Genomic DNA, 13,463 nt, shown 5'->3' on the forward strand with positions numbered 1-13,463 from the left:
AAAGGGGCAGAGGATGAATTGCTGGCTGCTAAACTGTGTCTGCTGGGATATAGAGACACAGCCACTGCTGCAGGCTTGACAGCCGCAAATTATTCTCGCGTCTTTGCTCCGGTCAACAGATTCGGGCGTTGAGGGCTTTGTTAATTGTAATACGAGTGGACACTGGCCTGACCAAGTGTTTAAGGACCAGACACTGGTGAGAGGAGGAGTTATACAGAATAAGCAATGTGTGTATTTTGACCCAAACGGAGAATAAAAGAGCACTATATAAAAGCATTTTGAAAAAGCAATGCGCACATGACACCATCAAATGAGTGCCATGTCTCATGGTATAATTTGTGCCAACCATTCTTTGAATTCCCCTTTACATGTAAATACCATGGTACTGTACATCAATATGAAAATCATTCACTGTCATGCTATACACCAAAATATACAGTATGACGTCATTTTATCATGGTACGGTCATAGTAGTTTTTGAATAGGGTTTGGCATGCAAAATATCTGTAGAAAATAGTTGGAAGGAAGGAGGCAAGGAAAATGAAAAAGAAAACAGAAAAAAGGAATAAGAAAAATGCAGGAAAAAAGAGAAGAGAAAAGGGGAAATCTATAAATGTCCAAAGTGATATCAATGATTTTACATTTCTGAATACATTGCTTTTGCTTCAAAACATTGCTACTGATTCATGTTGTTTATTTCAAACGCAAATTATGACTTGAGAGAAACTATAAAAAACAAAAGGCAGGTTCACTGGCCATGCACATATCTGACACTGTACCATCAGCCTCAGGGGGAAGTGAATTGTTTAGTACGCCGAAATAAAAGAACTGCATTTCAGCAGGGGGGAACAGTGCATTTACGCTAATATAGGCCAACACAAGTCCTGCAGGTATTAGACTCGACGACGACTTCACCATCCAAACAAAAGAGATTTCTGCAGATGGGTGGTACTCGGTCTTTTAAAACAAACATGCTTTAAAAACAACAAATGCTAGCCGTGTCAGGCCCTGTGGGTTGTTAGCGAGAAAAGGAGCTTTGAGCCACAAGGTACAGAGAGAAAAGAAGAGAATCGCAGTAGGGCTCCTGAGACATTTGCATGAAAGGATCCCTGCAGAACTGCACTACCTCAGCTTACTTCAGAGAGACACTCTCAAAAGTACTTGTTGAAAGGGTGGTGCAGCCTAGTTGGTAAAGATCACGGCTGTTCATGCTGAAGATTTAAATAAGTTGCAAAATTGGAGTCATGACTTCTATATCTTTGTCTTTTCAACCATCATTGTATTACATTGCATGTGTTTTGCCCCCCACAAGCTATAAGGATTTTGTCTTACCTTACCGTCATAGAAATATCATATTAACATCTGCACCAATTTGCACATATTTGACATATATAATATATGTATTATATATATATATAATACGCCCCCCCCCAAAAAAAAAAGATTTAGATTTTTATTTATTTATTTATTTAGTTTTAATTGTTGTCAGTTAAATAAAATTGCAGAATTTTAAAATAATACTTTATTCAAAAAGTATTGAGAAAGACCAAGGGCATTAACTCTGGTTTAAATCACAATTTGCTTCATACAAACTTGTATTTTATTTTCTAATTTATTTTGGGGAAAATTATTTGAAAATTAGTCATTAAATGACTTCCTAGCATATTCAGTAGTATAATCTTATGAAATAGTCTTACATGCAAATAGTTCACAGGAATTCTGACAATATGGAATCAGACCCCCACCTACCATCTGACCTAAATAGGTAATGTTTATCAGATTCATTAGCTACTGTACCATGTGCACAGATGAGACCATATCTAACCCATGAGACATTTGGGGGTGGGGTGAATACAGCTGGACATTTACACACAATAACTGACGAACAAGCATAAACAGCACTCTTGCTGCACCACATAATCATATTGTTTGTCAATCACCCAATGTTTCTGCCTGAGACTATACACTATGTTGAGTAATATATGCCAAGCTAGATCCAGGCTACACACGTTAATGTGTTTTTAACAAGTTGTAAAGGAGATGGGGCCAGTAGAGACCCTGATGTAGGCCTATTAATAAGCTGAGCAAAAGATGAGGATTTGGCATAGAAAAGGAAGTGCAAATTACCATCCATAAAAAAATAAAAAATAAAATAAAAAAAAACTGCACAGCTTCACAAGCCAAGCACAGTCATTACAGTCAAAAATGTCTAATATTAAAAACAAAAGAAATAAGGACAAAATATGATCAGACACATTAATTTCTCTAGTGTTGATGGCTAAAGAGCACTTTGGCCATTGTGTCTCCATGAAAGCTCTTCAAATTAATTAACATCTTCACTCAAAGGGATTTCTTCATTAACTACTGTTCTATTTAATTAGCTTTGCAATGTGACACAAGTGAAGGGGACAAAAGACATGGCAGGGCAGGTCAAGGAAAAACAAAACACATCACACCCTTTTTTGAAAATGTTAATCTTTGTTTTACATGAGACATATGGCTATAAATGTCTGAAATTAAGACTATGAGGACAGAAAACACTCCAATGCTTTGACAGAGACACCTTCAGATGAGCATTCAAGTCCATTGTACAGCGTTGTTATTGTTAATTTAAACAAACTATTAAAATCTTTGTTAATTGAAACAAAAGAGAAAAAGTAAAACAAATTTTAGAAAAAAATTGGAAATGTTGTCTTGGATTTTTAATCGAAATGAAATAAGATTAGTCTGAAGTACTAAAATTACTAAAGCAGAAATAAAAATAAATAAAAGCTAAATAAAGTGAAAAAAAAGCAAAAAAGTTTACTTAATTACTAAAAAGTAAATTACTAAAATAATAAAACACACACACACACACACACACACACACACACACACACACACATACATAAATGATACAAAAAAAAACCTGCTTACAAGAGTTGACAAGATTTGAAGGATTTAAAAGTATAAATGAACAACAAAGACAAAAAAAAAAAAAAAAAAATTTAATGAGTTGTTGTTTTTTTAGGTGATTTGTGTTTTATCATAGTCCTTTTAAGACAAGTCATGTCACTCAGCGGCCATCTTTGAAACGCCTTTCAGGCATGTAAGTGCAACTCCTACCGAAAAAATCTGACGACAACTGTGTCATAAATGGTATTACTTTTGCTCAAATAGCAGGCTAGATCAGCCAGTGCGCATGCGCAGTCCTAAGAACACGTCTCAGAACGCTGACTGTTTCTATAGCAACCGGGACTTCTAACGGCAGCTGCAGTGACACGATGACTTTACCGATTAGCAATTGGCCCTTTCATTAAGAAAGCTGGGCTTCCTGAGATTGAGCAGCCATATTGAGTGTTGCATTGTTTCTCATTCAAAACTATACGAGTAACTTCAAGAAATTCAGCTCAGACGTAACAGAAAAGAAAGACATAAAAGACAAGGTCTAGTGGAAGACGTCAGTTCGTCTCAGCATTAACACCAGGACTACAGCATGCTACACTAGCAGCATGTTGGTTTTTCCAGTCCAACAAACATGTCAAGTCAAAAATCTAGGCTATAATTCACATTAAACTCTTCCTTTGGGCTTGCACCAAGTTTCCCCACTCACTGTAAGAAAAGATGTCACGCTTCAAAAACATCAATGACTTGGTGCGGTGGCTGCACTCGCTCTGACTCCCAGAAAGAGGAATGCATCTTCAAACAGGACCAAGTTTATTTGAAGCTGATAAAAGATGGCATCCATATTCATGAGGTGGAGGACAAGGACTTGCTTCTGAAATACAGGCCAGTTTGCAAGCGTCAAAGTGCCATGGACAAACTTGTGAGAGATTAAACAGGTATCGTGCTGACTTCACCAAATGATAAGCAGAGGGGTTCCTCCTCTACATAGACAGAAAGAAAAGTCTTGAGGAACTGAACTGAGCTGGCATGATGCTGGTTCAGAAGCAGGGTTGCCAGGTTTGCAAAAAAACAAAAAACAAAAAAAACAGCCCAAATGCTATTCAAAACTAGCTCAATCAATTTTTTTCTGCAGGTCCGCTCTTTTGAAATCATGTTCCGGGTGGGTGAAAAAAACTTCAGTAATTTTACAGATTTTATCAATAATTAATTTGTACGCTACCATTCAAATTTTTTTCAGCAAGGACACATCGAATTGATCGAAAGTGAAAGCAATATTAGATAACTTCTGAAGGATCATGTGTGAAGGATTATTGCCTGCTGAAGATTCAGCTTTATCATCACAGGAATAAATTACATTTTTAAACATATTTAAGTAGAAAATAGTTAGTTAAAACTGTAACATTATTTTGCTAATACTACAGTTTTTACTGTATTTTTTTATTTTAAAATATGTAGGTGAGCATAAGACTTCTTTCAAAACAATTTTTGAAATATCTTACGGCAGCAAAATTTTGAATAGTAGTGATATGTGATGATTTCAGTGATTGCAGTGTATAAATTATGAAGTATAATAGTTTGTCTTGTGTTTTACTCCGTACCAAAGGTCATGTTTGGTGAAGTCTAACCTGTGAATTCACACAGCAAATGACTTATTACTAATGAAGGAATAAAACATTAACACAGCAACCCCCTAAAAAAACAAATGACTAACCAAAATTTAACGCTATAATTTTGCTGCCTTACAAATCCTGTTTAACATAACGACTTTAACATTTCCAGTGAGTGTCTTCCTTTAAGTGTCCCAGAGGAAGTGCCTCTTGAATCTCCTCATCTCAGAAGAGTTTTAATTGAGCTAATAGGATTAATGTTGCTCCTAATGCTGAAAAAGAGATCATTTAGATCCAGCACTGATATTGCCGCCATGTGCTTTATTCTCTGAATGCAGAACATAAAGAGACACCATTAAACTTGAATGTGAACATAAGGCTGTATTTTGTGATGGTTGCCATGTCTGTGATAAGATCTGAAAATCTTGTGCATGTAAACATCCAATAAAGCTCAGAGCCACGGCCTCGATGTGACCTCGTCCAATACGCCTCATCTTTCAGAGATTGCTTACCATAAACATCAACACGGTCATAAAATCTATTCAGTGAGAGGGGAAAACACAGATATGGAAGAGAGCTCTGCCACACGCTGAGCAAGCTGATGAACATTTCTTCAAAAAAACACTTGCATGGTATCAGCTGCAGCACAGTGGAAATTTCACCTTTCACAACACTTTAAGCTTATAAATACAGCTATGGCTAACAAAATGTTCTACATCTAGTTTTAGAACACACACACACACACACACACACACACACACACACACACACACACACACATATATATATATGCATGCCCCATAAAAATGTCCAAAGTTAGACAAATAGGCAACCAGAAACGCAGTGTTCCCATCTAGGCATGTAGAGGGGAAAAAAAAAAATGGAAGACAATCTGCGAGTCCCCTTCTCTGATATTTATAGAATCGCTCTGGCTGTGCAGGGAAGCATTGAGGCAGCTGCTAACAAGGGAGCTGAGGACAAGACAGCTAGAGCCAGATGTACACTCTACTGATTATGAAAGCAATGTGAAACAGAGCCTTACCCGTAGGCCACGCCTGCAATTGTGCACTTCTTAAACTGCATGACGTTGCAGGTCAGGGTGCCTGTCTTGTCCGAAAAGATGTACTTCACCTGGTTTCAGGAAAGAGAGAGCAAGAATCTAGAGTTAAGTAGTGACACTTAAAGTGAATATTTTCAACCCATTTTACTTCCGTAATGCAACTTATTCTGCATAAGACTGAATATTCTACAGAAAAAACACATGGAGGGACTGATTTAATGCATCAGGAATAAACTAGATTGTGAAAAGCGAGCCTTTATTGTATTAACTGGCATTGAGCTGTATTCCCTAATAAAATTCTAACCATTACAGCTAAACTGAAAAATTGTGTTATGGCTGAGAGCCGATAGCTGATGAATGGCTGATATTAAAATTCTATATAATTTAGTCTAAATAAATTGACAAAAAAAATTTGTGATCTGCTACAGATTACATTTAACAGTGTTATTTAATAATCAGTGTTCTCAAAGATGAATTTAAAATGAGCATTACATGATAGCAAAGGTGATCTACAAGGATTAAATGGGAAATGAAAAAAAGAACAATGAACTATCCAATATAGGCAAACAATATTTATAAATACAATTTTAAATTATGGTCAATAATCAATATGGAATCAGTACACAATGTTTCAAACGTTTGTGGTCAATAAGATTTTTTCCCCATTATTTTATCAAGTCTATTATGCCCACAAATACAATTTTGTTAATGAAAAACACAAAAATTTTAATATTGCAAAATATTATTACAATATAAAATAACTTTTTTTTTTTTTAAATACATTTTTAAATGTAATTTTTAAAGCAGCAATTTCTCCAGGCTTTAGCCTCACATGATCCTTCGGAAATCGTGAGGGCAGTAAAAGTATTAATTTCAGCTGAGGAAGTAGTAAAAAGTACTGCCTGTTTTTCCAGAAATAAAATGTAAACTCATTTTTGGTCAAAATTTGTTTTATTTCTGAATTCATGTCCCAACTCCTCATTCAGGTTTGATGTCCGGGCCATAGCTGGTGTGTTGGAGACTTCATACAGCATGTCAGTGTCCTAAAATCACCAGGCAGAATTAATAATCACAACCATTTTCTATTAATACCTTGCCATCTGGACTCCAAAACATATGCCGCTCTTTCATATTCTGTCAATCAAAACACAAGGAATAAAACAACCGCTCAAAAGTCTTGACACTTGATTGGAATTCACAAAACTCCACTGCATCTAAAAGCGGTGTCTTTGCTATAAGCGCCTTGCCCCAAATCCAATTTTGGCATCTTCAAATGGGTTATTTTGATAAAGCTCCACTTTCGTTTGGGCGGTGAAGTTTTCTGGGATTGGCCCTGGAGGTTTAGGCAGTGTGCATTTCAAAGACAGCAGATTCATCACACAGACAGAGCTCCCGCAGCTCAGCCTCACACTCACCCAGTTGATAAAGAAAGCCTGGACGAACTTGATGACCTCTAGAGTCACCAGTAGACTGATGGGAATCAGGTTGTTGAAGAGGATAATAAAGGTGAGGAAGTTCAGGCCGAAGTTGGCCGCTCCACCATCTGGAAAAAGAAGAGCGAGGGGAGGAAGAAGAGAGAGAGGTAGTAAGCTGACAGAAAGTTTCTGAGCTATGAAAGGCAAGATGAGATGGGGTGGACTGAGGAGAAATGATGGAAGGACAATAATGCCATAAGCTCATCTGGTCTAATTTGCAACATTTCCACAATGCTCCACTAGCGTTGTGTGAGCATTGTGCAAACACTATACAACTCTTCCACCCAATCTCTCCAGTAAGCCTCTAACCTACAAATTCATTCAATTCTCCAATCAGGTCTCCATTAATTAGTAGCTAAACTCGATTCTTTGACAACATAGTGGCAGCCTTGGCAATATGGGCAAGATTCAAAGCAACACATTATCCCACAATGCACTGGGGGTGGGTAATCATGATTTTCAATCTTAATCAAACACCAAATTTAACAAAGAGAGCAGCACAAAGAGAAACAAAAATGTAATCAATAAAAATAAGACCACAGACACAAGACAGCTCACACATAGTTTTAAAATCAACATGAAACAATATTCACAACCCATTTTACTTTGACATATGACCATGTTTAAAAGGATATTCAAAGAGAGGAATGCATTAAACTACATTAACTATTAGCAAGATTTAAAAAACAGCATTACACAAGCCTTGAACAAAAATAAAATTCGAATTCTGGTGTCGTATGTATCCTAAAATGTTATTTTAGCCATATTTGTTAACATTAAACACTGATGAAATGTCCATAACGAGACTAAGAATGTTTTTAAGAAAGTAAATGGGTTCTTTTTGACTTCATGTTGACTTTAAACATGAATAAAAAGCTTTACCTGGGGATCCGCAGAATGCAAAAATTCTCTTTCTGAGCAGTTAGGAGAGGGAGTGCTTTTCTCATACAGAATCATAGAACTAGAGAGGCTGGGCAATCATACAACTGCTATTGGAACTGACTCACGGAGAGAGGAAGAGGATTTGGCTAGTGGTGGGAAGGAAGACAATCAGTTTGGATGTTTCAGTGTAAAGGAGGAAGACCAGTCTAAAGTACCTTCCAATCACATGGAGCCTAACAGAGAGATGTGACATTGAGAGATATTTCAATCATTTGGAAGATCCGAAATGTGGTACAAGTAATACTGAACAAAGCCTGACCGTCTCTTGCATGTCGGCCGAAGGAGACCTTTCCTGGTGGAAGATTTTTGGCTGCATCGGACTACTGAATAGTCTAGTTAATAAACGACACCCAACACCAAGTTGGCAATAAAGAAGAAAACTTCTCTGCATTCGACAGGTTACAGTAAACAAATGCATCTCTAATCGCTCACACATGCTCACACGACATTCTGACGCATGCAGGAAGATGCAGCACCATCTCTCTCAGCTACTGCAGGTCCAGTGACATCAGTGCAGCAAGGAGTTGTGCTGCGGGGTCAGCACTTCTCAAGACACCCGTCAGCATTTGTGCAGCACAAAATCTGCTACCTGTTATTTCATGGTCAGGAGTTCAACATGGGTGACTGTTGTTGCAGGTGGCATGAATGCATAACAAATGACTGCTGCTCAAGTGCTCTGGAGGCCCATCTGCATAGAGGCACATGCGTTGGTTTGGATATATACTGGGCAGTAGCCAGAGTATACTGGGCAGAGTAAAATATCAAAGGGGTTCAAAGTCAAATGAATTATTTATGATGAATAATTACTCATCTGCCTGAAGTGTGCAACGCTCAGACTAATGAGTGGAAGGCGTGTATCCGTCGCCCTCAGTGTACGCCTGCTAACCCAATCTGGAAACCTTCAAGCACAACTATTGCATTGTTTTTACCTCTAGGGATGAGCCATAATCTGACATCCAGCAGCACAAAACCAAACAGAGGTCAAGAGTTGGCTGGTTAGCTTGACCCAGTTAGCTTGCAGATGTCATAACTACACTATCTGGTTGCATAAAGCATTTTTCTCCGTTGACAGCTATTCAGATGAAGTCTGTATTCTGACTAATTCAAGTTTTCTAATTCTGTTCTTGTGCAGCTGCTATTTCTGCTAAACGGTTACAATACCATTAAAAACTTTGGGGTCATTAAGAGTTTTTAATGTTTTTGAAAAGTCTCTTATGCTCATCAAGGCTGGATTTATTTGGTAAATAAAATAATTATATACATACATAAATACATATGTACATAAATAAAATCAGTAATATTGTGCCACATTATTACAATATAAAATAACGCTTTTCCATTTTAATGTTTTAAAATTTTATTTATAAACCGTTTTCTGCGCAATATTTCTGTGGAAACGTGATATTTTGTTTTCAGTATTTTTTTTATTAATAGAAAGTGTTTATTTGAGATAGAAATCTTTTATAACATTACAAATCTATTTACTTTCAATGCATCCTTGCTAAATGCAAGTATTAATTTAATAATGATAAAAAAAAATAAAAAATACAAATCTGAATGGTAGTGTAGCTCCCTCCAGATATTATTAAACCCTAATCATTTTATCATGAATCCTTGATTATATGATTATACCACTGACTGAAAAAGCAAGAAGTGTCCTTGGTTTATAAATAAGTATAATCTGCAAAAGCATGTAAACGACAAATCAATGCCACATCTCCCTTTTACAGCTCCACAAGGAGGGCAAACAACAAACATGAGACAGAGTCCCTCTCCTTTAATTCATGATGGATACCTGCTTTATGACCTCACTGTTCCCTCACATGGCACCCAACATCATTATTTCCTTTCCAAATGACTGTGCTGGATGTGAATGATTACAGGTGGAACCCAGCATTCATGGTGGTGCATCTCAGCGTTTGATGACATTTTCGATGAACTCTCACAGCATACCAAGAAGGGAACTGTGTAGGCCATAGAACAAGCTGCGATCGATTCGGACACAAACAGCCCCTCCTATTTAAATCAAGAGTAATGATGGTGGTGACACGTTAATTAATTTGCAAGCGTCTCCTGCCAACAATTTAACACATTTTCGCCTCTTGTTGGTGCACAAAATTGTTCATTTTTCTCTTATTCAACTACCTGTAATGCTCAAGGCATGCAACAGATGTGTTCCCATCACTGCTCATTAAAAAATAAAGGCAGTGTTGTATTTCTTAATATCATACTTTTACAACCCAAACATTAAGCCTATTAGCATGGATTTGCTCATCTTCTCCAGAGCTGGGCCTTTTCTGCCTCTTCTGTCAGCACCGGTATAACAAACACAGCTGAACGAGGAGTTGGGTAAGAGGAAAAGGGGGGCATTTAGAAAATGTCACGGTTTGACCTCCAGGGTCTTCTGCTTCTGCACAGGAACACATTTCTAACTCTTGCTCTGACAGTGCCCGTGGGTAACTCGCTCCTCTCCACGTGTGTTTCTTTGGGTCCGAGGCTTACTGTCGTGGCTCATTTGTTAGGCACGAGCGAAAGGACGCTGGCGCAGCCAAAGCCGGAGCTTGCGAAGTGTTTAACGTGTCACCAAATTAAAGAAAGGGAAGGCACGCTTTTGACATCAGGCATTAAGAGGGTCTACACAGTGTAGAGCTGGAAGGGAAAAACCTATCATTGGATTCCTGGTGTGTGTGCGGTCCTCTGCAATTACCCACTCAATGTAGGGCAACCATATAAGTGGCTTCGGTAGCTTAGCAAAAGCTGAGCTTCCGTTAGGGGTTAGTAAGGAGGGGTCATTCACAGATGGCCAAGGGTTTTAAATGGTTGTTACCTGGAGCTGTTAAGAAAATGACAACAACAAAGAAACAAAAAAACACAAACCAAACAGAACGTTAGAAAGGAAGCTGATAACAAAACGAACGAAAAAAAAGAAGTACAGCAGCGTTTGTGATATTCAACCATTTATATATTCATGTGTCTATGCATATTAGAACTAAAAGGGAAAAGTTCTCCTTTCCCTTTTTATTGACAAATATTCACATATGCAATGCATATTTGTTTACATAGAGGGAAGACGAAAATTACTGACGATAAAAAAAATAAAAAAATGAAAGCACACATAAAGTAGACACGCAAGCGGTCTAGCATGACAGAAGGAAAGGGAGTCTGGTTCTTACAGTTGAGGTCCATGTACCAGGCGTCATTGCCGTACTGGTACTTCCAGATGGTCTGGCCTATGGAGCAGACCAACGAAATGGCTAAGAGACAGCCAAAAAGCATGAGGATCTGAAAGTTGGTGATGCGCTCCACGTTGGAAAGCTTCAGAGGGGGGAACGTGGAGTTCTGGAGACACAAAACTCAGATTTCTCAGATTGAAGCTGGATTTGGGATACGACTGAAGTAGACTGAAGCAGACAAATTACCTGCATGAGTTTGGTGTCATGTCCTGTGTAGACCACGATACCGTGGATCCACTGTGTGTTCCTGAGTTGTGCTCCTCTCAGCAAGATCTGATCAGGACCGAGTGGTACAGTGCTAAATATGGAGCAAACCCAACAACTGATCAACATTTTAAAAAATAAATCCCACCCAAAACAATAAAGCATAACAGCAGGAGAATGTGATGTTAGACATACAGTAAATAAATGCACAGAGGGAAGTTTAGTGAAAACACAACACATTTGGTATTTTATAAAGTATAGATTTGTTCCTTCCTAAATATCAATACGCAATTAAACCTGCCTTTAAGTATCAGTGAGACATTTTCATTCTTCAGCTTCGATCGAACCCTTCCTGCTGAAATTAACTTGTCTCACCATCATCAGTATCTCAGACTAATGAAATGCAAGGCATTTCTGCCATTGCTTCAGTTTTACTTTCAATCACCTCAAGCTAAATTTTACCTTTACCACTCACACCCTGTCTGTTGATTTTTTTCATACCTGTGTCCATCCAGGCGAATATTGCCCACAAACTCATACAGGTGTCTGTTGGGACTCTCACATTCCATCCGTCCAGAGAGACGCATTAGACTATCAATGTCCTTGATGTCCGCAGTGATCTGCAGACCCTGAGTATAACAAAAAACACTCAAGTAATACAATTCACACCAGGAAACAATTAGCTGAATTGTAAAGTATTAATTAACAGTAGGTATGATATTAATTATATCACCTGTCTGATCTTGAGATTAGTTTCTCCATCTAGATTTGAGGTCTCAATGTAGCACATTCCTTGAGGTTCACTACGATAAACAGCACCATTATAAAAAAAATATACATTTTTAATACATCATGAAGATATATGGCACCACCAGTAGAATACTTTGCAGTTTACTGAAATATATACTAAATATAATAACATTAATTTATAATGTTTAAAAGTTTGGGGTCAGTGAGTTTTTTTTTTTTTTTTGTAACACTTATTGGGCAAGGACTTATTAAATTGATCAAAAGTGACAATAAAAGGCATTAATAACATTACAAAAGTTTTCTATTTCAAATAAAAGCTATTCTCTATTCAAAGAATTCTGAAAAAAATATATCAAGGTTTTCACAAAAATATCAAGCAGCACAACTTTTTTCAACTGTGATAATATATGTTTACTGAGCACCAAATTAGAATGACTTCTGAAAGATCATGTGACACTGAAGACTGGAGTAATGTCTGCTGAAAATTCAGCTTTGCCATCATGGGAATAACTTATTTTGAGCTGCAATATCAATATTACTATTTGGACTATATTTTAGATTAAATAAATGCAGCTATGGTGAGTACAAGAGATTTTCAAAAATATAAAAAAAATGGCACTAAGCCCAAACTTTTAAACAATAGTGTTCTTAAAAACAATATTGTTTATACTGATCTTAAACGAAACTGGCACAGCCTAGCTACTTTAATAAAATATCAAAATATCACATAAAAAGGCTAAATGACATTGGCTAAAATACGTAACTATTTCATTTATAGTCAATAACTAAAGAAGTTTAGTTGAAATCAATCAAAATTACACAGCTAAATGAAGACCCATAATCAAAGATGCCTTGTTTTCCAAAGCTAGTACAGTTTTCTGTTAAAATTATATTGATAATATTTATTTCAATAAGGAAAGTTTACTGGGCAGCATATTTTCCCCAAACTGCACTTTAGTACTTGGACTGAAAATGAAAACATTGCTCTAATGGGACTCCCTTAGATCCAGATCTTTCATTTTGCACTCAGCCATTAGGAAACTTTCACTCGATGCATCTTTGTTCAAGGCCATGCATTCTGCCGTTTTTATTTTTAGTTACATCCTCCACATGCAACAAAGGAAAGATGCAGCACACCAGACAAATGAACATTCAGTGTTAATACTGAGAAGAGCAAAAGCAGGATAGCGAGTACACAGGGCCAAAGCTGTTACACATCTCTCTTAATAAACGATAGCAGAAAAGATAGTCCTAGTACTTAAAATGAAAAGTTATCAGAAAAGTTTGCTCTGCTTTAGGTCTGTAT

General features: G+C 37.2%; 1 protein-coding gene across 1 annotated transcript in view; it reads right to left on the reverse strand.

The window, feature by feature from the left end:
- LOC109085024 (phospholipid-transporting ATPase IA-like) overlaps positions 1-13,463 on the reverse strand; it is a 120,881-nt gene that overhangs the window by 53,770 nt on the left and 53,648 nt on the right. The window contains exons 8-15 of the mRNA XM_042738774.1: positions 12,141-12,210; positions 11,909-12,036; positions 11,390-11,501; positions 11,144-11,309; positions 10,798-10,803; positions 6,969-7,096; positions 6,522-6,596; positions 5,536-5,627 (exon numbers count right to left, since the gene is read on the reverse strand). Of these exons, the coding sequence (XP_042594708.1) occupies positions 5,536-5,627; positions 6,522-6,596; positions 6,969-7,096; positions 10,798-10,803; positions 11,144-11,309; positions 11,390-11,501; positions 11,909-12,036; positions 12,141-12,210 (777 nt within the window). The remainder of the gene's footprint in view (positions 1-5,535; positions 5,628-6,521; positions 6,597-6,968; positions 7,097-10,797; positions 10,804-11,143; positions 11,310-11,389; positions 11,502-11,908; positions 12,037-12,140; positions 12,211-13,463) is intronic.

Source organism: Cyprinus carpio, chromosome B14 (assembly GCF_018340385.1).
Source record: "Cyprinus carpio isolate SPL01 chromosome B14, ASM1834038v1, whole genome shotgun sequence".
In the NCBI taxonomy this organism is placed as follows: Eukaryota; Metazoa; Chordata; class Actinopteri; order Cypriniformes; family Cyprinidae; genus Cyprinus; species Cyprinus carpio.